We start from the raw sequence: 24642 nt of genomic DNA on the forward strand, positions 1-24642 counted from the left end.
CCTAACAACCGCTTTGGAATGAGATTTCTTAGGGTTTAACTGAAAGCGGGCACAGATAGTTACATCAAGTGTAATGTCAGGTCGACTTGCAGTCAGATACATTAAAGAACCAACCATGCTTCGATAAAGCGTAATATCAAAGGGTTCCCCATTAGTATCAGCATCCAGTAAAGTCCTCATTGGGGTTGTCATTGGTTTTAAAGCAGTCACTTTAAAACGTTTTAGCATATAATTTATATACTTTGTTTGACTGAGAAAAATCCCGTTTGGTAATTGTTTTACTTGTAACCCCAAAAAGAAATTTAACTGGTCAAGCATGCTCATTTCGAATTTGTTGGCCATAAGGTCACCAAATTCTTTGCATAAGGCCGGGGACGTGGAACCAAAAATAATGTCATCAACGTAAATTTGAACCAAGAGAATATGACCGTGGTTTTTACGGATGAATAGCGTTGTATCAATCGTTCCACGAGAGAAGCCATTGTCCAGCAAATACTTTGTTAAGGTCTCGTACCATGCACGCGGTTCTTGCTTCAGACCATACAAAGCCTTTTCCAAGTAGTATACGTGATTTAGATGAATGAGATCGACAAAGCCTTCTGGTTGATCGACATAGACTTCCTCTTGAAGATGACCGTTCAGAAAAGCAGTTTTGACATCCATTTGAAACACCTTAAACTTCATAAAAGAAGCAAAGGCAAGAAAAAGATGAATAGCCTCAATCCTAGCAACCGGAGCAAACGTTTCGTCATAATCAATACCCTCTTGTTGTCGATATCCCTTGGCCACAAGACGTACCTTATTCCGAACCACAATTCCATCAGAATCCTTCTTGTTCTTAAAAATCCACTTAACCCCTATTGGTCGTTGACCCATTGGTCTTGGAACTAATCGCCATACTTTCAACCGTTCAAATTGATTGATCTCTTCTTGCATTGCAACTACCCAGTTCGGATCTAGTAAAGCTTGAGCAACTGTTGTTGGTTCAATCTTACTAAGAAAGGCAGTGTATAGACACATATTCCAAGTAGCCCTTCGAGTTGAGACTGGAGCAGATGCATCACCAATAATAAGATCTATTAGATGACTTTTAGTCCATCAGTTGTGTGGAAGAGGTTGTACATCAGTGGTATCCATTGAAACATCAATCGTTGTTGACGTTGAGCCTTGATCCGCTTGATCTAATGTAACATTATCTAATGGATTCAATTGAGTATCTGGAGAAACAGCTGGAGTTGTATCAACTGATGAATCTTGAATTGGTTCAAGATTATCAGTAACAGGAGGTGATAGGGAGGATGAAGAAGCAACAGGTGAATCAGTTGGTGTTGTATCTTCATCAAAAAGACTTTGTTGAGTCTCTACAGTAGTTGACTGTGACGGTGTAACCGGTACGGCTTGAACATTTGAATTCCGTTGAGGAGCATAAAGACTATCAAACAAGATATCCAGTTCCTCTGATGTAACCGTAGGAACATCCTTCGTCGAGAAAATTGAGTTTTGCGCGGAAGAAGTAGCCAGGTTAGGATCGGGTTTTGAACTGAGTTGTTCAAAATCCATTCCCGAAAATTCATCGAACTTGACATTTATGCTTTCTTTAATCGATTTTTTCCGTTTGTGATAAACCCAATAAGCAACTTTGTTCGAAGAATAACCGAGAAATATGGCTTGATCGCCATTTGGATCAAACTTTCCGAGGCTGTCAAAATCGTTAAGCACATAGCATATACAACCAAAGACACGAAAATATTTGACATTCGGGCGTCTACCATATAATAACTCATATGGAGTTTTATCAAAATGTTTATTAACAATACAATGATTTTGGGTATAGCATGCAGTTGAAATGGCACCCCCCACATTTTTGGAGGTAGTTTGGAGTAAGCAACCATCGTTCGAGCTGCTTCGCACAACGTACGATTACGTCATTCGACTACTCCATTCTGTTGGGGGGTCCGAGCAGCAGAGAACTGATGTTCAATGCCTTGATCTTTCAAATAACTATCAAGTGGGGTATTCTTAAATTCCGTCCCATTATCAGTTCTAATGCTCTTAACATGTTTGTTAAAAGAGCGTTGAGTCTTTTTAATGAACTCAATGATAATGGCGGAGGTTTCTGACTTAGTTCGCAAAAGAAAAATCCATGTAAACCGGGTATAGTCATCGACAATGACAAGCACATGTTTCTTGCTACCGAGGCTAGAAATACGCATGGGTCCACATAAGTCCATATGCAATAATTGCAAAGACGATGAAGTACTGGGGTTTTGCTTAAGCGGATGATTAGTCCGTTTCAGCTTACCCATCGCACATGATGGACACACATGATGCTTATCATAGTGAAGGGTTGGAATACCATCAACTAAGTCTTTAGAGACTAGTTGATTGATACCCTTGTAATTCAGGTGTTACATCCGATGATGCCATAACCATGAATTTTCTTTGGTAGAACGAGTAGCCAAACACATGGTTGCATGAGAAGGTGCATCATTGAGGTCAATAGTATATAGTGAAGCACAATGTTTACCAACAAGAAGATCATTTCCTTCGGTGGATTGCACTGAGCATTGTCGACGTTCAAACAGAACTTTAAGATCTCCATTGCAGAATTGACTCACACTAAATAAACTGCACCCCAAACCTTCAACATATGAAACCCGTTTGATTGTTATGCCATTTTGCACATAATCTCCGTAACCCGTTATCGCTGCAATTTCATCATTTCCAAAAGTAACCGTTCCTAGAAATTTGTCAATGAAGTTGACAAGCAAGGATTTATCGCCCGTCATGTGTCGAGAACAACCGGAATCGATATACCAAACACAGACGTCAAAACCCTGTAAATGTGAATTTCCCAGAGTTTAGGTACCCAAAGTTTCTTGGGTCCACTACGGTTTGTACCAACAATAAACTTTGGATCAACGACAAGATAATCACGTAAAGCATCATGCAGTTTAGACAATAAAGCATCATTTAAAACCACATTACATGAAGCATCATACGCAATATCAAGTTTTACATCGTTATCAGAAGTCTTAACACACAACTTATTCCAAGTAGATTTTTTGTTCACAGACGAAAATTGAAAAACATGAGATGATTTCCTAGGCCGACTAGCAGATTGCATTGGTTTGGTTGCTACTTTCTTAGTCGTGGACTTAGGAACCCATACGGATTTGTAATTCAAGTTTGGATTATGACCTGTGACACGAAAAACACCTTTGTTAGTTAGACGTCCAAACTTTTCAGTTGACACATGATATGATTGATTTTGCAAAATTTCCAGTTTGATTTTACGTTCTTTTGCATCATACTCACTTAAATTAGGTTTAGGACTTGTGTGTTGTGTGGACTTAACTGATGTCATTAAAAGACTTGCTTTTGAAGTTTTTGTCATTGGAATCATAGGAATCTTTTCAGTTGACACAGAACCATCGGGAGAATGAACCTTTTTGACAACAAATTGAGTTGTAGAAACAACTTTTGAACCACGATTGCCAAATTGAGAACGTAGAGGATTTTTAAGAATAGTAATGGGTTTTACATCCTTAGATGTCGTTGTTCCATTCCCCTTCTTAGTAATCTCACCAATACATTCAAGCACGTTGGTTGCAACATTAGACGATTGCTTAAGTGTGTTAGCCTGTTTCAGTTGAATTATCTTTTGTTTTAAGCTTTTAATCTCAAGACATAATTCTTCAGTAGAAACTATCACTTCACCCTCCTTAAAAGCATAAGTACATTCTTTCTTAGGCAGTGAAGGCAATTTATCACACAAAGCAAGCATTTGTTCTAATGATTGGCACTTAAGTTGCAAGTCAATATTCTCCTTTTCTAGTTGAGCTACTATACGATTCAAATTACGTACATCAGGTAAATGCAAATAATAATCGTGCAAAGGATCAAGTTGACTTTCAAAATCTATCAAAGGTTCAATGATCGGTTCATTATAAGGTTCTATTTTTTCATCTAAAGAATTTTGACCTAGAGATTCTGTCTCAAAGAAAACAGTTAGTTCATGTGCTAGGTCTTCATGGAAAACATTATCAGAACATGCAGGTAAAGCAGGTAGAATTGGTTTCACATCAAAAGTTGATTCATCAAACACCTCATCTATGTTAACAATGCTAGAACTAGGTTTGTTAAACACTTCATTCTCAAGCATTAAAATGTATTTCTATAGCATGAGTGTAGGAATGTAAACCAATCTACGTGTCGGCACATAATTAGCACATTGCACATTCTTTTCAGTTTCAACAAGTTCCTTCAAGAAATCAGGATTTGATTTACCCATTTTTGCATTAATTTTCTCATACATTAAGCTAATTTGACGGTATTTTTTAGATTTGCGATTAACAATAATATCATCAAAATTAGCATCAGAAGAATGCACAAAATGCGGTGGTAAACCAGCTTGAAAGTAATCAGAATGATATAATCCTGGAATCTTTTTGGAAGCTCCATCTAAGATCTTAGGATCTTCAAAACCGAACCCCCACTTTTCACCATGAATCGTTTTTGGTCTGTTCATGAAAATTGTTTGTTTTGAAAGTTCTAAATCAATGATAGCTTTAGATTGCTCTGTACGATAGAGTTTTTCCTCATATCGAGCAAGTTGAGCTTTCATTAGAACAGACTCTTTTAACAACGAAGAAATTTTAGTGTCTTTTTCAATTATGGCGTTTTCCAAATGAATAATTTTCTTGTTTAGCTTTGAAAGTGTGGGTTCATGTTGGTTTTTTAAATCAGAAAGATCTTTTTCTAAGAATTAAACTTTTTCTGCAAGTCGTTCAGATTTTAAACGATAATCAGTTCGTTCGACTTTAATAGGATGAATTGTCTTCTTAAGATCTTCCAACTTAGTTTCCGTAGAGCTGAGTTGGAGAGTCAATCGTTGCACATCCATTTGCAATTTGGATGAGGAAGGTCTGGTCTCATTTAGTTTAATTTTATCTTTTAAAATCTTGTTTTCAGATTTTAAGCCTTTGACTTCTTTTGACATTGAGACCAGATTCTTCATCAAGTCATTTTGCATTTTTATAAAATCAGGTGAGATTTCAGTTGATTGTACCTCATCATCGTCAGATGTTGAGTCAGAATTCTCCAATGCTTCCTTAGCTTTGATGAGCTTAGTCACCTTGCAAACATTTGCATGTTCCACCTCTGAGTCTGAATCATCAGTCCAGTTAAACCAAGTATCATCAACCGATTTCAGCTCTCCCCCAGTTTCCACAATCTTAGCCATCAACATTTTCTTCTTGTAGTAAGCTGCGTCCTTCTTCTTAGGCATCTTGCACTCACGAGAGTAATGACCAGCTTTGCCACAATTGAAACAGATTGAATCTTCCTTCTTGGAATCATTAGCACGTTGTTGTTTGGATTGATCAGCTTTCTTGTAGTACGAGGAAGATGATGAGTGTTTGCGTTGATTGCTTGATTTGCCTTTAAACTTGTATTTGCTCAAGGCGTTTGTGAACATGGCTGCCATCTTGACTAATTCAAGGTGAGAATCATCAATATCAGAAAGATTCAACTCTTCAGAATCAGTTGATTCTTCAACAAGCACTTTCTTGGACAAGCTTTTGGAAGTCGTAAAAGATTTGCTCTTCTTTTTGGCAATTAGGGCAAGAGGATCGCCCGGAGAAGACTCTTTCCTTCCTTCTTGAAGTTTAAACACCTCAGGTTGGTAATGCATAAGAACTCCAACAAGCTCATGAATAGTCAACTTGTCAATCTCTTTGGTAGATCGAACAATGGTTCCATAAGGAAGCCAATCAGCATTGAGCTTTTTGAGGAATTTCATGTTGACTTCAGCATGTACTTTTACAATCTTACACCTTTTCAACTCATTGAGAACACCACTGAAATGACGGTAGGTGTCCTTGTGTAGTTCTTCTGGTTCCTGCTTGAAATCTTCATACAATCCCAGAGCCTTATTCAATTTAGTAACGTCTGACATGTCATAACCTTCTTGTTGTCATTTGATCTCATCCCATATATCTTTTGCAGTAGTGTTGCTATCAACATTTTCAAATAGCTCATATGGGATAGCTTGCATGACAATATTCTTAGCCTTTATGTCACCTTGAGCTCTTTCACGTTTATCACCAGAAAGTTCATAGACTGGAATTGGCATACCAGTATCCGAATGAAAATCAACAACTGGACCATCTCTCAGAGAAGCCCATATATGTTTAGCTTTCTCACCCTTATAGTCTATATACTGAGTGATACGATGAAGCCACTGAGTGTACTTGCCATCAAACAACACTGAAGGTCGGGAATCTGATCCAATGATAAGAGTGTCCTGAGTAGACATCTTAAATTGAGGTAGATTCGGTAAAGATTCGGTATTAAACACAATCTATGATCAGGGTTCAGTATAAAATCTAACAAGAATGTCAGATTTGGTAAAGATTCGGTACAGTAGCAGATTCGGTAAGTGGTTCGGTACTGTAGCAGATTCGGTAACAATTCGATAAACCAGATTCTGTATCAGAAATTGATAAGAATCACAAGTAACACACCCAAATTCGGTATGGATTCGGTAACCACACAACTTGAAGCCTCAGAATACTTAAAACCAAAGAATTAAGTGAAACCGAGATTCTGATTCGGTAAATGACTCGGTAGTCAAATTCTGTAAAATATTATGTGTAAACTCAATCCAATTCCCCTGAATTAGATTCGGTAACCTTGCTGCACAAGAAAACAAGTTAGTAACAAACAGAATATCAATGATACCGAAGATTCAGGATACCGAATGTCAACTGTAGTAGTTGACAGTACCGAGTCTAAGTCTAAAACTTAGAAATATAACAGAATCCTTTCTCAAACCACACCAATTAGCTGCATATAATCAAACCGAATGTGATAGAATCACAAACACACCACAATCTGCAACACTTAAGATGAATTTTCAGTAATGAAGCAGACTCGGTATGACGGTTATGATACCGAATGTTGATCAAATCTTCAAAACTTGAAGAATTAAAGAAATTGAACCGACGGAAATGTGATTTAACACCTCACGAACACAACTGAATCTTTAAATCTTCACAAAAATCCAGAATAAAGCTTGAATTAAGCAATACCGAGAGTTTTAGCCACAAACTCTAAAAATCAACTTGATTCTCCATAATTGAAGTTAATAAGCTGTAATGATGATCGAAACTCTTTCTAATAGACCTAATACACCTTCGCTGAATTTATCACAAGAATCTGAATGTCAGATTATCAAATTTGATAATACCGAATCTGATTCATTTTACCGAGAGTATTCAGATTCTATATTCTACAATCTCTGGATCGATATAGTGATGTAGAATCACTTCCTGGAAGCTCTGATACCAAATGATAGGTCAGATCATGATGAGATTGAGAGAAATGATAAGATAGAGTGAGATTCGGTATGTAGGAAGAAGACTCGGTATGAGAGAGAATCGGTAAAATTACATTCCACAGCTTCTAGAACTCAGTTACAATACAATGGCTATCTAATTAGGACTACTTAGGTTCCTTATATAGCTCTCTTCTAAGGAACCTTCATTTAATCTTAATTCACATTAACACTATACAACTTCGGGGTCCTAACACAAGGGACAAGATTTCAGCATTTACCTTTTTAGGAAATCAATGACAATGGTCAAGGGCATTTGACTTTCCTCTTTAGCTAGCACATGTCAACCTCCATGCATATGTCCAAGATCAAAGGGGTAATGGAGTTAACTTCTAGGTGTATTAAGCATATTTTGAAGGCTCTATATTAGGTAAAGAAGTCAAAAATTCAAAGAAAAAGGAGCTCCAACAGATATGTTGAAATGCTGACAGAAGTTGTATGGCTGCCTGCAAGGTCGACCGTGGTTCGACCGTAGTTTTGTCTGTCAATATTTTCTTGGAATATAAATACATCACTTTGCCAAACTAGAAGACCACCTCTTTCCAATATTCTTTCAAAGTGATATCTACTGATCTCCCAAGCCTCAAGCACATATCAATGGAGAGATTATAAGAGAGAAAGAGAGATTCTACTTACACTAAGTAGAATTGAAATGTAAACTTTGTACTTATCATTTGTATCTTTAAGTTTACTTTGTAAGACACTTCCTTAGGGGGTCAAAGAAGTTAGATACATCTTATGATAAGAAACACCATCTTGCTTAATGATTCAACTTCCTTAAAGGGATCTAGGAAGTTGATCAATTCCATTGGGAATTAAGTTGGTGTGACCTATTGAAGAACTATGAGTGATTGTAAGCTTAGCTATAAGTTTACTTATGAGCTATCTTCTTAAAGGGATCTAGAAGGTAGTTGTGATTTCACTAGGCTAGAGCATTAGGATCTTGTGGTAAGAGCATTTGGTGTTTGTGAATTCTTCAAAGGGACGTAAGGGTTCATAAGTAGCGGCTTATCGAGGAGCTAGTGTTGTATCCGGACACTCCACCGGGTTTGGGGTATCATAGTGAAGAAAACTCTCAATTCGTAGAATTGGAGAGTGGATTAAGGTGGATTAGTTAACATCCACCCGAACCACTATAAATCCTTATGTTTGTGCACTTACACTCTTTACATACTTACATTAACAAACACAAATGCTTCCACGATTAAAACTTATGTTTTAATTGTTAAAGATTTCGAAAAAGTTTTAAGAAACCACTAAGTAACTATTCACCCCCTCTAGTTACTTACAGACATTACACTTTTAACTTGGTAGGGAATGAATGTTGCTTCGTCCAAATCTTCCAAAAACTTGAATACTTCATAATCGATAGTATCAATTTCTAACGCTTCATCAAAATCAAACTTGTCTCCTTCAATGTCGAACTTGAAAGCTTGAGGATATTCGGATTGATCCTCTTCGGTTGAATCAATCGAGTTCACTTGAGCATAAGTATTGGTAGGATTTGATGAACTCGCTTGATTTTGGGTTGGATTGGTAGTGTTGCTCTCGATAGGAATAACTCTTGTGTTATTTTGGTGGTTTTGTTGGTTGTTTCGGTTGTTGTTGTAATTATTCGGGTTAACTTGAGTGTTTGAAGGTAAAGTTCCTTGTGGTCTTTCGGCAACTTGATTTGAAATTCTTCCAACGGTGCTCTCAATGTTTTGGAATGAGGCTTGTTGGTTTCGGATTTGTTGCTTCAAGAGCTCATTCTCTTTCATTAGAAAAGCTTCGGTTGATTCTACCATCTTGATGTTGTTTTGCATGATTTCTTCTAAGCTCTTCGAAGGGTGGGATTGTTGATTGTTTTGTTGAGGTTGTTGATTGTAACCTTGGTTATTTTGTGATTGACTATAACCTTGGTCGTTTTGATAATTCGAATTGGCTTGATTGTTGTAAGGTTGGTTATTGTAAGGTTGTTGGTTTTGGTATTGAAAATTGTTGTTTCGGTTTTGGTTATAGTTGTTGTAACCTTGATTTCGGTTTTAGTTTGCGAATCCGAGTGGTGTATTAGTTTGGTTGTTGAATGATACTTGTTTTTGATTAGGATTGTAGTAGCTTTGGTTATATGTTCCTCCCCGTTGGTAGTTTTGATTACTCACGTAGTTCAGATGAGCATCCGAATTCATGGGAATATCATCAAAATCAACATGATTGCATTGAGTAATTTGAGGACAATTCTTCGTGAGATGTGGACCCTCGCATCGTTGACAACCTACTTGCATTGCAACTACCGTTTGTTGAATCTTCTTCAATTCCTTCCCAAATGTTTGAAATTGATTGTTCAAGCTTGCAAGCGTCACTTGCCCATTATCACTCTCGACTTGTGCTACACTTTTCCTTGTCAAATCTCGCGGTGAAGGTGCCCATTCATACGTGTTGACCGAGATGTCTTCTAACATAATTTCGGCCGCATTTGGTGATTTGTACATAAATACTCCACCGGATGAAGAATCAAGATATTGCTTCGTAAAAGTATTACAACCCCGATAGAATGTGTTAATATACTCCTTCTTCGTCAAACCATGCGGTGGGCAAGCTCTTAGTAGCTTCTTGAATCGAACCCATGCATCATATAAACTCTCATCACCCCATTGTGTGAACCCATTAATCTCCATTCTAAGTCGCTCTACTTTTGATGGTGGAAAGAAATGATTCATAAACTCGTTTGTTAATTCTTGAAAAGACCTTACGGAATCGGATGGTAAACTTCGCATCCAAGCTTTTGCATCTCCTTGAAGTGTGAAGGGGAATTCCCTTAGCTTAAAAGCATCATCGGTGACATTTTTGGTTTTGTAAATATCACAAAGATCATTAAAGTGTTGAATATGTTCGAACGGGTTCTCATCTATCAAACCATGAAAGTATGTATCCTTGATCAACGTAAAAAAGTTACCCTCGATCTTCCAATTATCCGCTTCAATTGGTGGTTTTGTGATAGCCGGTGCTATCATTGTTGGTACAACTAATCTAGCGTTCCACATTGGGTCGTCGTTTGGATCATTCAATAATTCTTGATTAACCGGAGTACCATTAGGATTGCCCTCTTCATCGTGAATCGGATTACCGTCTGGATCCATCTTTTCTAAACAAAATGGCAAAGCTTCAAAATTCTTTCTTAATACCCTTTATTCTCTACTATTATAAACTCCGTGCACGTGTCTTTCCGGATCGGAGAATGGATGTGTGAACTCTTGATCCTTGTGAGACCTTGTTTTCATACACCAAAGGTATCTATCCTTCAATCACAATACAAAGACAAGCGGTTTTTCCAAACGAAAATAATAATATAAAATACAAAAATAACTTCCGTAAGGGTAAACCTCTACGAAAGGATCGAACAATTAAAAGTTTAAACCAAATACCAACTAGGCTAACCGCATCCCCGGCAGCGGCGCCAAGAAAGTGTGATGCGTTCGTGCGATATACATCTTTTACCCTCTAAATTTATATTTGATTCAAACACTACAATCAAGCACAAACAACTAACAAGCACTTAGAACCCGGTTATTATAGCACTTTAATGTAAGTATTCTTATCAAGTTCGTCCCAAGGGACACGGTGTAAGTCAGATATTTGAAACTATCAATTGTCCTAGGGTTTGTTTGATTGGGGGATTTAGATTGATATCAACTAACAACTAAAACTTGCACAATTAAACAAACCTAAATTTATCAATTAAACTAGTGGCAAGAAATAAGCAGTGAAGTATTAAGACTTAAAACAAATTAACTAAGACGTGCTCACTTATCTAATCCTCTCTATGCTTGGCTTGCCCCGTTTTGCCTATTTTGCTATCTCATTAGTTGTTGAACTATTAAATATTTAGCATCACTACTAAACCTCAAATCAAATGATACTCTGTGAATTCACATAAGCTTTATATCCTAAGATCGAGTTAAGCATGATTTGGTCATTGAGATTGAGCTTGGGTTGAAATCACTTAAAACCCCCAACTATCGAAATCACTTAAGATAATCGGCATTACTATGTTGACTAGAGGCCAATTGAAAACTAACCTAGATCAAGAACACAATCACTAGCAATTCCTAAGCTAGTTGTCTAGATCACCTAAGGTGTTGAAGCACATATTGATTCACTTCTCAAATCACTAAGAGAGCTACACAACATATTTAATCAAAGTCAAGCCTAAAACAACCTCATAGCAATGGATATTTAGCTAACTCAACAACACATGATCATGTAATTCATTCAAACAACAATAATCAATTGATTTGGGGCAAACACTAGCATCGGAGATTCATAGATAAGCAAACACAAGAGATTTAGCCAATCATAGCTAAAATTAAACTAATAATAAGCATAAAAATGTAAATCATCATCATGTTCAAGTTATTACAAGTAATCAATGCAAAATATGAAAACTAATTTGTAAAGATTACAACCCAAAATGTAAAGAAGATGAAGATCTAAGCTAAACAATGATGAATCTTGAGCTAGCTTCCTTGAATCCACCCTTAAACACCAATGGATGATGAAATTAGGGTTTTGTATGTGAAATTCGGACCTTAAGCAGCTGCTCCCTCAGATGCATATGAAAAATGACCTAATCTCGTTCCTTTTATAGTGCTAAAAATCTGGGCTAAAACAGCGACAGGAGCGCCGCTTTTGGTCAGGAGTGGCGCTTTTGGCTTTATTGAGGAGCGGCGCTTTTGATCAGGAACGCCGCTTTTAGCTCTAAACTGTAACAACCCAAACCGTAACCGACCAAACACGACGAAATTGCAAACAAAAAAAAAAAAAAATTTTCTGGTGCAGATCATCTGCGCGGCGCGCCAGGTGACCGCGCGGCGCGCCAAATCACCTGGACAGCCCGCTGTCCCCGGAAGTCTATTTAACGAAAATGTTTGACTAGTTCCCGACATTTTTAGCCAAAACGCTTTTAACCATACATTCATATATGTAAAACTAGCACATAACTAAGGTTTGAGCGAGTTTTACAAAGTGGGGCCCACACGTGCCCAAAACGCCACTAAGTTAAAAATACAATGTTTAATACAAATTAGAGTTTCGACCACGAAAAGTTTATTTGCCAAACGATACAACGAGCATGGTGTTTGGGGTTAAACTACCCAAGTCTCGGTCAAACTCCAAAATCGTCACATCCCAAAAGCGTCACTAAACAAGACGGGATCTCTAATCCAACCGGATGCCCTTACCCTTGTCCACACCGGAACCTATAAAAATAGTAAACAACGAGAGGGTAAGCAAAGCTTAGTGAGTAAAACATATATATACATGCATATACAACTTACCCACACGCATCCACGATATCAAATAACACATAACAAATCTCGATAAGCAAGCTAGTATCACCAAACGTATCACTAGCAATAATCATAGCATAAATACTCATAACAATAATCAAATGCTAGTATGAACAACAATAAATCATGGTTAACCAATCTCTTCGCTAGGGAACGACTTCGCGAAACAAGTCATCGATGTTCATAACATTCGTTAGCTTCCAAAAACGGCTATGGCATGCTAACCCCCCGAGGTGTTCCAAAAACGGCTATGGCATCACCCCTCAAGTGTTCCAAAAACGGCTATGGCATCACTTGCTCAATGTGAGTAGAACACGGCTATTACTCACGCTTTCGTACAACAACACGGCTATGTGTACGGGTAACTCAAATAACAACGTGGGAGTAAAACACGGCTATTACTCGCCACTAAATGCACAAACACGGCTATGTGCCTTAGTACAAAACATGGACTAATACGGCTAAGTCCCACAACCTTGGTCACAAAACGGCTATGTGACACCATCAACACGGTACATAAATCATATACATACGTATATAGATATTCCACTCACCTTATGCCGTCGGTGATTACTAAACCAAGCTTGAATTCCGAGGTAACGTACCTATTTCACAAGCACATAATCAATCAATCGACTTGGCCTAAACTCATAACACACATCATCCTAGGTCATCTTGACCCATTTTGACACTTAACCCTAATTTGGGTCATTCTTACCAAAAACCCTAACTCTTGGCACTCAAGGCCTTCATACACTTTAAATCACTAGATTTTAACACAAAACACTAACGTTAACCAATCTTGGTCCATTTTGACCCGTTTGACTCAATAAAAGTCAATACACCCATTTTGGGTCATTTATACCCAAATCACACCCATTTACACTTCCCTAAGGTGTTCTAGCAAATTATTAGCCAATTAGGGTTTCATAACAACAATTAACACTTCCAAAACCCTAGTTAACTCAATATTGAGTCTATATGACCCAAATTACCCAAGAATACCCAAATTAACCAAAAGTGGGTTTTATGTCCACCTTTGACTCAAACCCTAGCCCTAAATCGAATTAAACAAAGGAATTAAGATTAGAGCATACCACAACTACCAAAACGAAGATAATGACGAGATGAACAACTTTAGAACTTGGGCTTTAGCAAGAAACCCTCTCCTTCCTCTTCAAAGTGAGCTTTCCCTCTCTAAAACTCACTCTCTCACTAAAATAAATTGGGAGGTGATAAGGTTGGTGAACAAGGGAGTAAATGAGCTCCCAAACTACTGAACCAAGCATTAAACTCGGCCTTGATGTGAATTTACCAAAATACCCCCAAAATATCTAATTTACAAAGAGAAAGGGATCTGTCACAGACAGTTGGCGCGGCGCGCCACAAGGCCGCGCGGCGCGCAACCCTGCCAGATCAGCTCCTTTTGTATTTTAAATACACGCAACAGAACCCCGTTTCAAATACCGTACATTACACTTATATACACATATGTACACTATAAATAATCGGGTCTTACAACTCTTCCCCACTTATTCGGATTGCGACCTCGCAATCCATGCCGCATGACAAGCGGGAAGATAAACCAACACAAACTCTTCAGGTTCCCAAGTGAACTCGGAACCCTTATTCCGCCGCCATTGAACTTTAAAAGTCCTAACCTCCTTATGCCTCAACCTCTTGACCTTTTCATCAAGTATTGCAATTGGCTCTTCAACATACTCCAACTTATTGTTTAGCTCAATTTCATCTAAAGGCATCCATGAAGAATCATCCGCAAGGCACTTACGGAGGTGAGAAACATGAAACGTGTTATGGATCCCCGCAAGCTCTTCGGGCAATTCCAATCGATATGCAACTTCACCAACACGAGCTAAGACTTTAAACGGTCCAATAAACCGAGGACCTAACTTTCCCCGTTTTCGAAATCGAATAATACCCTTCCATGGTGAAACCTTAAGCATAACCATGTCGCCCTCTTGGAATTCGATCGTTCGTCTACGTTTATCGGCATACGACTTTTGCCTATCTTGAGCCTTTTTCAAATGCTCCCGGATAATATCTATCTTGTTATTCGTCTCTAGAACCAAATCGGTACTCCCGATTTCCCTTTGTCCCACTTCTCCCCAACAAATGGGAGTTCGACATCTTCGACCATAAAGCATCTCGTACGGTGGCATCCCGATACTAGTATGAAAACTATTATTGTACGAAAATTCCACCAAAGGTAGATGCTCATCCCAACTACCACCGAAATCGATAATGCACGCCCGTAACATATCTTCCAAAGTTTGGTTCGTACGTTCGGTTTGACCGTCCGTTTGAGGATGATACGCCGTGCTCAACTTTAATTGTGTACCCATATCTTCGTGAAACTTTTCCCAAAATCGAGATGTAAAACGGGTATCTCGATCCGAAATAATAGATATAGGAACGCCATGTCGCGAGACCACTTCCTTGATAAACAACTTAGCCAAGGCCTCCGACGATATTGCTTCTTTAATGGGAAGAAACAAAGCACTTTTCGTCAACCGATCCACTATAACCCAAATCGAATCATATTGAGTTCTCGCCGTCTTAGGCAATTTAGTGATGAAGTCCATGGTAATGTGCTCCCATTTCCATTTCGGGATCTCTAACGGTTGCAACTTACCATACGGCTTTTGATGTTCGGCTTTAACTTGCAAACAAGTAACACATCGTTCGACGTATTTTACAACATCGCGTTTCATGCCCGGCCACCAATAATCTTTCTTCAAGTCATGATACATTTTCGTCGCGCCCGGATGAATGGAATATTTCGACTTATGTGCTTCATCGAGTAGCACCCGTCGGTAATCACCCGTCTTAGGCACCCACACCCTTCCTTGAAAGGACAACAAACCCCGCGGACCCATAGTAATAAACTCCGATTGGCCCACAATTCGTTCCGTGTGCTTATCGTGAACATAAGCCTCTATTTGGTCTTCAACCATCTTTTCAAGAAAGTCGTTAGTGATAATCAAACGTAACGATGTTATCCGTATCGCCGGATGTTGAGTCTTTCGACTTAACGCATCCGCGACCACATTCGCCTTACCCGGATGGTAAAGTATCTCACAATCATAATCTTTCACCACATCCATCCATCTACGTTGACGATAATTCAAATCCCTTTGAGTAAAAAGGTGTTTCAAATTCTTATGATCCGAATATATCGTACACTTGACACCATACAAGTAGTGGCGCCAAATTTTCAACGCATGCACAACCGCCGCCATTTCAAGATCATGAGTCGGGTACCTCGTTTCGTGTTCCTTTAATTGTCGAGAGGCATAAGCAATGACTTTACCCCTTTGCATAAGAACGCACCCGAGCCCATTTAAGGAAGCATCACAATAAACCACCATGTCTTCGACGCCTTCCGGTAACACTAACACCGGAGCTTGACATAACTTCTCTTTCAATAATTGAAAAGCAATTTCTTGCTCGTTTTCCCAATTGAACTTAGCACTCTTCCTCGTCAACTTTGTTAATGGAGAAGCAATCTTAGAAAAGTCTTGGATAAACCGACGATAATAACCGGCCAATCCGAGAAAACTTCGGATCTCCGTGGGCGTAGTCGGTCGTCCCCAACTCTTCACCGTCTCAATCTTCCCCGGATCCACTTGGATACCGCCTTCGTTCACAATGTGGCCAAGAAATTGGACCTCTCTTAGCCAAAATTCACATTTAGAGAATTTTGCATACAACTTCTCCTTTCTTAACGTCTTCAAAACTTCGCGCAAGTGACGTTCATGTTCGTGCATACTTTTCGAGTAGACTAGTATGTCGTCAATGAACACAATAACCGACTTGTCCAACATAGGTTGGCACACCCGGTTCATAAGATCCATGAATGCCGCCGGTGCATTCGTAAGACCAAAAGGCATAACCACAAACTCATAATGCCCATAACGCGTTCGGAAAGCCGTTTTCTCAATGTCTTCCTCACGGACCCGCATTTGATGATAGCCGGACCGTAGATCGATCTTGGAGAAATACGTCGCGCCTTGAAGTTGATCAAACAAATCGTCAATCCTAGGTAACGGATAACGATTCTTGATCGTCACTTTATTTAGCTCACGGTAATCGATGCACATGCGCATACTACCGTCTTTCTTTTTCACGAATAAGACCGGAGCGCCCCACGGCGAAGCACTCGGTCGGATAAAACCCTTCTCTAGCAACTCTTGAATTTGATTCAATAGCTCTTGCATTTCCGTTGGTGCTAAACGATAAGGAGTTTTAGCAATGGGAGTAGCCCCCGGAACCAACTCAATGCGAAACTCGACTTGTCTTTCCGCCGGAACACCCGGTAACTCATCCGGAAAAACGTCTTCAAACTCATTAACTACCGGAATTTCACGAATAGGTGGTGGCTCATTACGAGTATCAACAACATAAGCAAGGAAAGCCATGCCACCGGTAACAACGGAACGACGTGCCCGTGCAAAAGTGCATATCGGCACCGGTCTTCTTCTCTTATCGCCATGAATAATCATTTCTCCCCCACTTGGGGTCTTCACACGAATACACTTATCATGGCATGCAATATTGGCTCTATAACGATCGAGCCAATCCATACCAACAACGATATCAAAGTCGCCCAAGGTCATTGGAATAAGATCAATTTTAAAAGTTTCGGCACCAAAAACAACATCACAATTTTTACACACATCAACCACTAGCACCGTCTTGCCATCCGCTATTTCGACTTCTACCGGACGACTTAACTTAGCTAGCGGACTATCAAGTTTAGGCACAAATTTAGGAGACACAAACGACAAATTTGCACCGCTATCAAAAAGAATCCTTGCCGGATTAGAATTAACCACGAAAGTACCTGAAACAACTTCGTTGGATTGTTTGGCTTCATCGTTCGTCATCAAGTAGTTTCGCCCTCTAGCCGACCCCGCCGCCTTCTCAATCTTCTTAACATGATCATTATTCAACTCGGGGCATTCCGGCCTCTTGTGCCCCACTTTACCGCAATTAAAACACGTAACCGTCTTGGTCGTGCATTCACGGGCGTAATGACCCGACTTCCCACAATTAAAACAAGTGGGCGCAAAAGTACCCGTGCCACCTTTCTTCACACTATTAACGCTCTCGGTGCCTTTCTTAGACTTCTTGTTTGAAAAATTCGAATAGCTCGAACCTTCAAACTTCCTTTTCGAGAAAACAAAATCACTCTTCCTAGGCACCTCCGGCTCAAAACCCCGAGCCAACTCAAACAATTCATCGAAAGTCTTAGCCATACCCCGGCTAATCTTGCTCTTGTAGTCGGCATTCAAAGTACGATAAAAATCTTTCATAAGCTTATGATCATCACCCACATACTCCGGGCAAAAACGAGTCTTTGCCAAGAATGTAGACTTGAGGGTAACTAAATCCATGGAACCTTGTTGCAAATGATGCAACTCGTCCCGAATTCGATCAAGATCGGATGAAGTTCGGTATTCCTTGAAAAACTCTTTCTTGAACTCCTCCCACGTCAAGCCCATGCATTGCTCCTCGCCATACAAATTGATTTTATCATCCCACCACAACTTGCCTTCTTCACGTAACATGCTAGACCCAAACCTCGCCTTCTTCTCGGGAGGACACTCCGCGGTACGGAAGGCCCCCTCGATGTCCGAAATCCAACAAGTACTTTTCAACGGATCCCTCACCCCATTAAACGTCGGAGGTTGAGTATCCTTAAAATTTTTGTAGTGGAAGTCTCTCTTTCCATCACCCCCTTCACCTCGAGGATGAACGTTTCTAGCATCAAGGGCCTCTTCAATAGTGGCCTTCAATCGTTCATTTATCATTTCGGTCACTTGCCCATCGACCGACTCTTGGAAGACCCTTCGGACGTCCGCAAGAAAATCCGATTTCAACTTCTTAAAGACGGCCTCGACCTTGGTCGAGAACTCGGCGTCTTCACTTGTACTCCCGTTTTCATGATCAGGACCGTTTCTCGTCTTCATTCTATAAAACGAATTAGGTTAAACCATGAAACGAAAGGACAATTATACCCAATTACATACGTATACACCACACTACCCCATCTTGCTCAACAATCGTCGTGCATTGCTTGTTTGACCCGATTTGCACCCGTAGTAATGGTAGCTAGTCATTACCACGCAAGCACGTCGCGCTAACTCGCTAGTACAACGTCCATCTCGCTTGATGATTGCTAAACACAACACAAACAAATAGCGCATGATTAGTTCACATAAACCTATGCACTAATCATACCGATCCGACCCAAAGTCCTACAAGTCCCGCATAAACACGCACACAAAGTCTAAGTCTAGGCGCCTATCTCAAGTCACCTAAATCCCTTAGACCATGCTCTGATACCACTTGTAACAACCCAAACCGTAACCGACCAAACACGACGAAATTGCAAACAAAAAAAAAAAAAATTTTTCTGGTGCAGATCATCTGCGCGGCGCGCCAGGTGACCGCGCGGCGCGCCAAATCACCTGGACAGCCCGCTGTCCCCGGAAGTCTATTTAACGAAAATGTTTGACTAGTTCCCGACATTTTTAGCCAAAACGCTTTTAACCATACATTCATATATGTAAAACTAGCACATAACTAAGGTTTGAGCGAGTTTTACAAAGTGGGGCCCACACGTGCCCAAAACGCCACTAAGTTAAAAATACAATGTTTAATACAAATTAGAGTTTCGACCACGAAAAGTTTATTTGCCAAACGATACAACGAGCATGGTGTTTGGGGTTAAACTACCCAAGTCTCGGTCAAACTCCAAAATCGTCACATCCCAAAAGCGTCACTAAACAAGACGGGATCTCTAATCCAACCGGATGCCCTTACCCTTGTCCACACCGGAACCTATAAAAATAGTAAACAACGAGAGGGTAAGCAAAGCTTAGTGAGTAAAACATATATATACATGCATATACAACTTACCCACACGCATCCACGATATCAAATAACACATAACAAATCTCGATAAGCAAGCTAGTATCACCAAACGTATCACTAGCAATAATCATAGCATAAATACTCATAACAATAATCAAATGCTAGTATGAACAACAATAAATCATGGTTAACCAATCTCTTCGCTAGGGAACGACTTCGCGAAACAAGTCATCGATGTTCATAACATTCGTTAGCTTCCAAAAACGGCTATGGCATGCTAACCCCCCGAGGTGTTCCAAAAACGGCTATGGCATCACCCCTCAAGTGTTCCAAAAACGGCTATGGCATCACTTGCTCAATGTGAGTAGAACACGGCTATTACTCACGCTTTCGTACAACAACACGGCTATGTGTACGGGTAACTCAAATAACAACGTGGGAGTAAAACACGGCTATTACTCGCCACTAAATGCACAAACACGGCTATGTGCCTTAGTACAAAACATGGACTAATACGGCTAAGTCCCACAACCTTGGTCACAAAACGGCTATGTGACACCATCAACACGGTACATAAATCATATACATACGTATATAGATATTCCACTCACCTTATGCCGTCGGTGATTACTAAACCAAGCTTGAATTCCGAGGTAACGTACCTATTTCACAAGCACATAATCAATCAATCGACTTGGCCTAAACTCATAACACACATCATCCTAGGTCATCTTGACCCATTTTGACACTTAACCCTAATTTGGGTCATTCTTACCAAAAACCCTAACTCTTGGCACTCAAGGCCTTCATACACTTTAAATCACTAGATTTTAACACAAAACACTAACGTTAACCAATCTTGGTCCATTTTGACCCGTTTGACTCAATAAAAGTCAATACACCCATTTTGGGTCATTTATACCCAAATCACACCCATTTACACTTCCCTAAGGTGTTCTAGCAAATTATTAGCCAATTAGGGTTTCATAACAACAATTAACACTTCCAAAACCCTAGTTAACTCAATATTGAGTCTATATGACCCAAATTACCCAAGAATACCCAAATTAACCAAAAGTGGGTTTTATGTCCACCTTTGACTCAAACCCTAGCCCTAAATCGAATTAAACAAAGGAATTAAGATTAGAGCATACCACAACTACCAAAACGAAGATAATGACGAGATGAACAACTTTAGAACTTGGGCTTTAGCAAGAAACCCTCTCCTTCCTCTTCAAAGTGAGCTTTCCCTCTCTAAAACTCACTCTCTCACTAAAATAAATTGGGAGGTGATAAGGTTGGTGAACAAGGGAGTAAATGAGCTCCCAAACTACTGAACCAAGCATTAAACTCGGCCTTGATGTGAATTTACCAAAATACCCCCAAAATATCTAATTTACAAAGAGAAAGGGATCTGTCACAGACAGTTGGCGCGGCGCGCCACAAGGCCGCGCGGCGCGCAACCCTGCCAGATCAGCTCCTTTTGTATTTTAAATACACGCAACAGAACCCCGTTTCAAATACCGTACATTACACTTATATACACATATGTACACTATAAATAATCGGGTCTTACATAAACAGTGACGATGCTTTTGTTGAGGAGCGACGCTTTTGGATGAATAGGAGCGACGCTTTTCACTGTAGGAACGTCGCTTTTGCTCACTAGAGGAAAATGGAGCTGAAATGTGAATGAGAACGTCACTTTTTCAGTTGGTGCGGCGCTTTTGGCTCACAGGAGCGGCGCTTTTGACGCTGATTCTGCACTTTTCATTTCCTTAGCCAATTTTGTCCAAGATTTGTCAATTTTACACCAAATCAACTCCTTAGCCCTTAATTTATCATTTAGCTCAATAGCACATAAAATAGGCTCTAAGATAGTCATAAACCGAGTAAAGTGAGGTAGATATCGCGAAATAAAACATATATAAATGGAGCGATATTAATAAGTAAGAAGAAAAATTAACGAATCATAGTGTTAATCATCTTCTAATATGTGTAGTTAATAGTTAAAGTTAATGTTAATAGTTAATATTAATATAGTTCAAAGTTACCTTTAAAATCTAATTCACTTTTTTATTCACATGTGCATTTTGTGATTAACTTTTTTTTGTCAACAATATAAACATTAAGAATGAGTTATATGTAATTTCTTGCATTAAAATGTTTAAAAGCTCTGTAATTTATTTTTTCTGATAGTTCTAGAGATTTTATTGGTTCTCTCTTCGAATCTTTATAATTTACCGGATCATGACCAAGAAATTATTGGTTATGACATGCTACATGCATTGCTTATTTGCTTGAATATGATAGGGACACACAAGATGTACCAGGCTACATGCAAATTACATCTTCCGTGTAATAGAAATAAATTTGTACAGTAACTTTTTTTCCGAAGCAAAATGTTATTGTTCATTTTAAAATTGACATTTTAAGAAACTTCCCATTTGATTATATCCTTGCGAATGAGATATGTCTATTTATTTTCTTTTACGTGAAACTTAAGCACGTTTTTTTTTTGTTTTTTTTTTTGACAAAAATAACGATAACATTAAAACTTAGTGTTTTCATCCGAAGATGAAAAAGACAAACGAAGATACAAAGTCATACAAAACGCTACAAAGTTCGAAAACAGTAAAGTAAACAAACTCTATCAAGCTAACTAAGCCCGAGCCTTTAGCAACAAGTTTTTACAAGCCACTACACAACAACAAAATATGACTAAAACCGACAAACGACACAAATATACCAATAAACGGCCACAAATTACCATCTAACCACCTTACCTTTTCGAGTTTTAATAATCGGTTTAACCACCACACCATCCACCTTCAAACGGTTAAAAATCTTACCTTTCCGGTTTTTAATCTCATAGGACGATACATTTGTAGCTCCACAACCAATTCTAATGCCTGATACGGAAGGAGGAAGCGACCCTTCCATTTCAAGCTCCTCAAAAAAACCAACCTCCTTATCTTCAACAAGATCACACACGTGATCCTCTCTACTTTCACTAGAGCCAGATGTAAGAGCACCAAAATAACAAGCTTTATGTGAGTCCATAAACACCTTTTGAATCGTATCTCCACGCACCAAGTCACCATCGTAGTCTTTAAGCGGATAAGAACTCAAACCCAAGACCCCTTTCATCTTTAATCTAGACTCCTTATTAACTAACCCTTCATCCCGATGTCCATTAAAAACCGCATTTCTTTTCAACTTATCATTTTTTAAGACTTCCAATCTATCACCAAAACAAAGCTTATGATGAAGCTGATCCGGGCCATGATCCTGATCTGCAAACGGCCCAACAGGCCCATCAGGTTGCACTTCACTCACATCAGCATATGAGCCAATCTCCTGGACCGCAGCAAGCCCAACTGTTGGAACATCCCTCTCACAATCAAACGACCCATGAACCTGTGCCGCAATAGGCCCACTCAGTTGATGAGATTCGGGCCCAATCCACTATCCGAAGACGATCTAGGAACAACTGGGCTCAAACCAGGCCCAACTGCAGGAGGCATGCCCATGACAGTCTGGGCCAAATTATCACAATTTAAAATCTTTTCTGCAACCTGATCATAAAAAATGTTTTCAAAGCACCCAACAGAATCCGGTAAATTCAATGAACCAAACCTCAATTCCGAACTATTAACAACCAAACCAGACCCATCAACATTAGTTGTCAAAATTGCACTAGGATGATCAACACCAGTGGGATGATTAGCAACAGAGGGTGTCTCCATACGTGGATTAAAAATTTGACAATTTGACACCACAAATCGATTAGTAGAAACAAGCGAATGACGGTCAAAAGAATCACACAACCGATCAAGTGATTTAATATCCGACACCTCAAAAACCCAAACATTAGTCAAAGTACACATCAAAAAAGAATCATCTTCTAAGTACACCACAATTGAGTCATGAATATGCTTTGGATTAGTCGACTTCACAAAAACAAAAAGAGAATCCACATTGCCCAATTCTGAAGTAGATTTAGCAACTGCAATAACATCCCCAAATAAAATGCCTACAATAGACGCATTACCTTTGGAAACAAACGACACCGGAATCCTTGAGATTTCAAGGCAAGCAAAACAAAAAAACTTTTTTGCAATCACCTCAAACGGGGACACCAACACGAAATCAGGGTCATTAGCATTCATTAAATTGTTAAAACTAACTAAATCACTACAAATTCAAATGCAACCAAAAACACCAAAATTACTAGCATGAGAAACCTGCGTCATTGTCGAAATTAAAAAGCTAGAAACCTTTGTATCAATAATTGGAACTGAATCAACCAAATAAATGATAAATGCATTTTATTATTCACAGAGGAGTTAGGAAAGATCTTACAGCGTAGCGGATTAAAAGCTGTGACCTTATTCCGATTAGATAACCCAAAATTACGAGCAATTGGCCATCCTACATAAATAGCTTTTCCAAAGAACTTAGAACCATTTAATGAAGCAACAACAGCATGAGCATCCTTATCATCAACAAAAGGCACAAAGGAGTATCTTCTATTCATCCAAAACTTAATCTCCATAAGAGCCCCAAATTTTACGAACGTAGTTCCATCTTTTTCCTGGTAACCGTTTTATCAATTCTTCCTACAAAAATCGTACAATTTAAGGCCTCTGAATTATTGGACTCGACTCCAGTAGCTTTATCTTTGCCGAAAATCCCTTCAGCCGTCGTCTTACGGCCTGACCTCCAATACCCCGGTGGAGAGTCATCATCCGATTGCACCCTTATATTGGATTAGGATGATGATATATTTATCTTTTTTTTTTTTTATCTTCAATGTTAATGTTAAGTTGTACGTAAAAAAAATTATACCGTACAACATAAGCTGTTAATATAAATTTGAGAAATTTAAAGTCTTCAAATAATATACACATTTTCAAAAAGATTGGAAATATGCGCCTTTAGGTCGAACATAAATTTGGTCGATAATCATGCTCAAATTCGCAGGTGCGGATAAGTCCTATAAAGTCATTGCGC

The 24642-nt window shown here is 39.1% G+C and overlaps 1 protein-coding gene and 1 non-coding gene across 2 annotated transcripts; one reads left to right on the forward strand and one right to left on the reverse strand.

Moving 5' to 3' along the window:
• Positions 1-9958: 9958 nt before the first annotated feature.
• LOC139869676 (small nucleolar RNA R71) lies at positions 9959-10065 on the forward strand. Its single transcript, XR_011766260.1, has one exon. It is a non-coding gene; the product is annotated as a small nucleolar RNA R71 (small nucleolar RNA).
• Positions 10066-22178: 12113 nt separating this feature from the next.
• LOC139866881 (uncharacterized) lies at positions 22179-24386 on the reverse strand. Its single transcript, XM_071855176.1, has 2 exons — positions 23240-24386; positions 22179-22940 (listed from the first exon to the last, which is right to left on the reverse strand). Exons 1-2 carry the CDS (start codon positions 23796-23798, stop codon positions 22393-22395), a joined length of 1107 nt encoding a protein of 368 aa, XP_071711277.1. The 5' UTR covers positions 23799-24386; the 3' UTR covers positions 22179-22392.
• Between the last annotated feature and the right edge of the window lie 256 nt (positions 24387-24642).

This window comes from Rutidosis leptorrhynchoides, chromosome 9 (genome assembly GCF_046630445.1).
Source record: "Rutidosis leptorrhynchoides isolate AG116_Rl617_1_P2 chromosome 9, CSIRO_AGI_Rlap_v1, whole genome shotgun sequence".
NCBI lineage: Eukaryota > Viridiplantae > Streptophyta > Magnoliopsida > Asterales > Asteraceae > Rutidosis > Rutidosis leptorrhynchoides.

What these genes read in the sequence shown, in the direction of transcription:
- LOC139866881 (XM_071855176.1), bottom strand. Translation starts at nt 23,798, where the DNA reads ATGAATGCTAATGACCCTGATTTCGTGTTGGTGTCCCCGTTTGAGGTG. An exon ending in TTCATTGAATTTACCGGATT is followed by an intron (nt 22,941 to 23,239) that starts CTGTTGGGTGCT and finishes AACCTGATGGGC; the next exon opens with CTGTTGGGCCGTTTGCAGAT.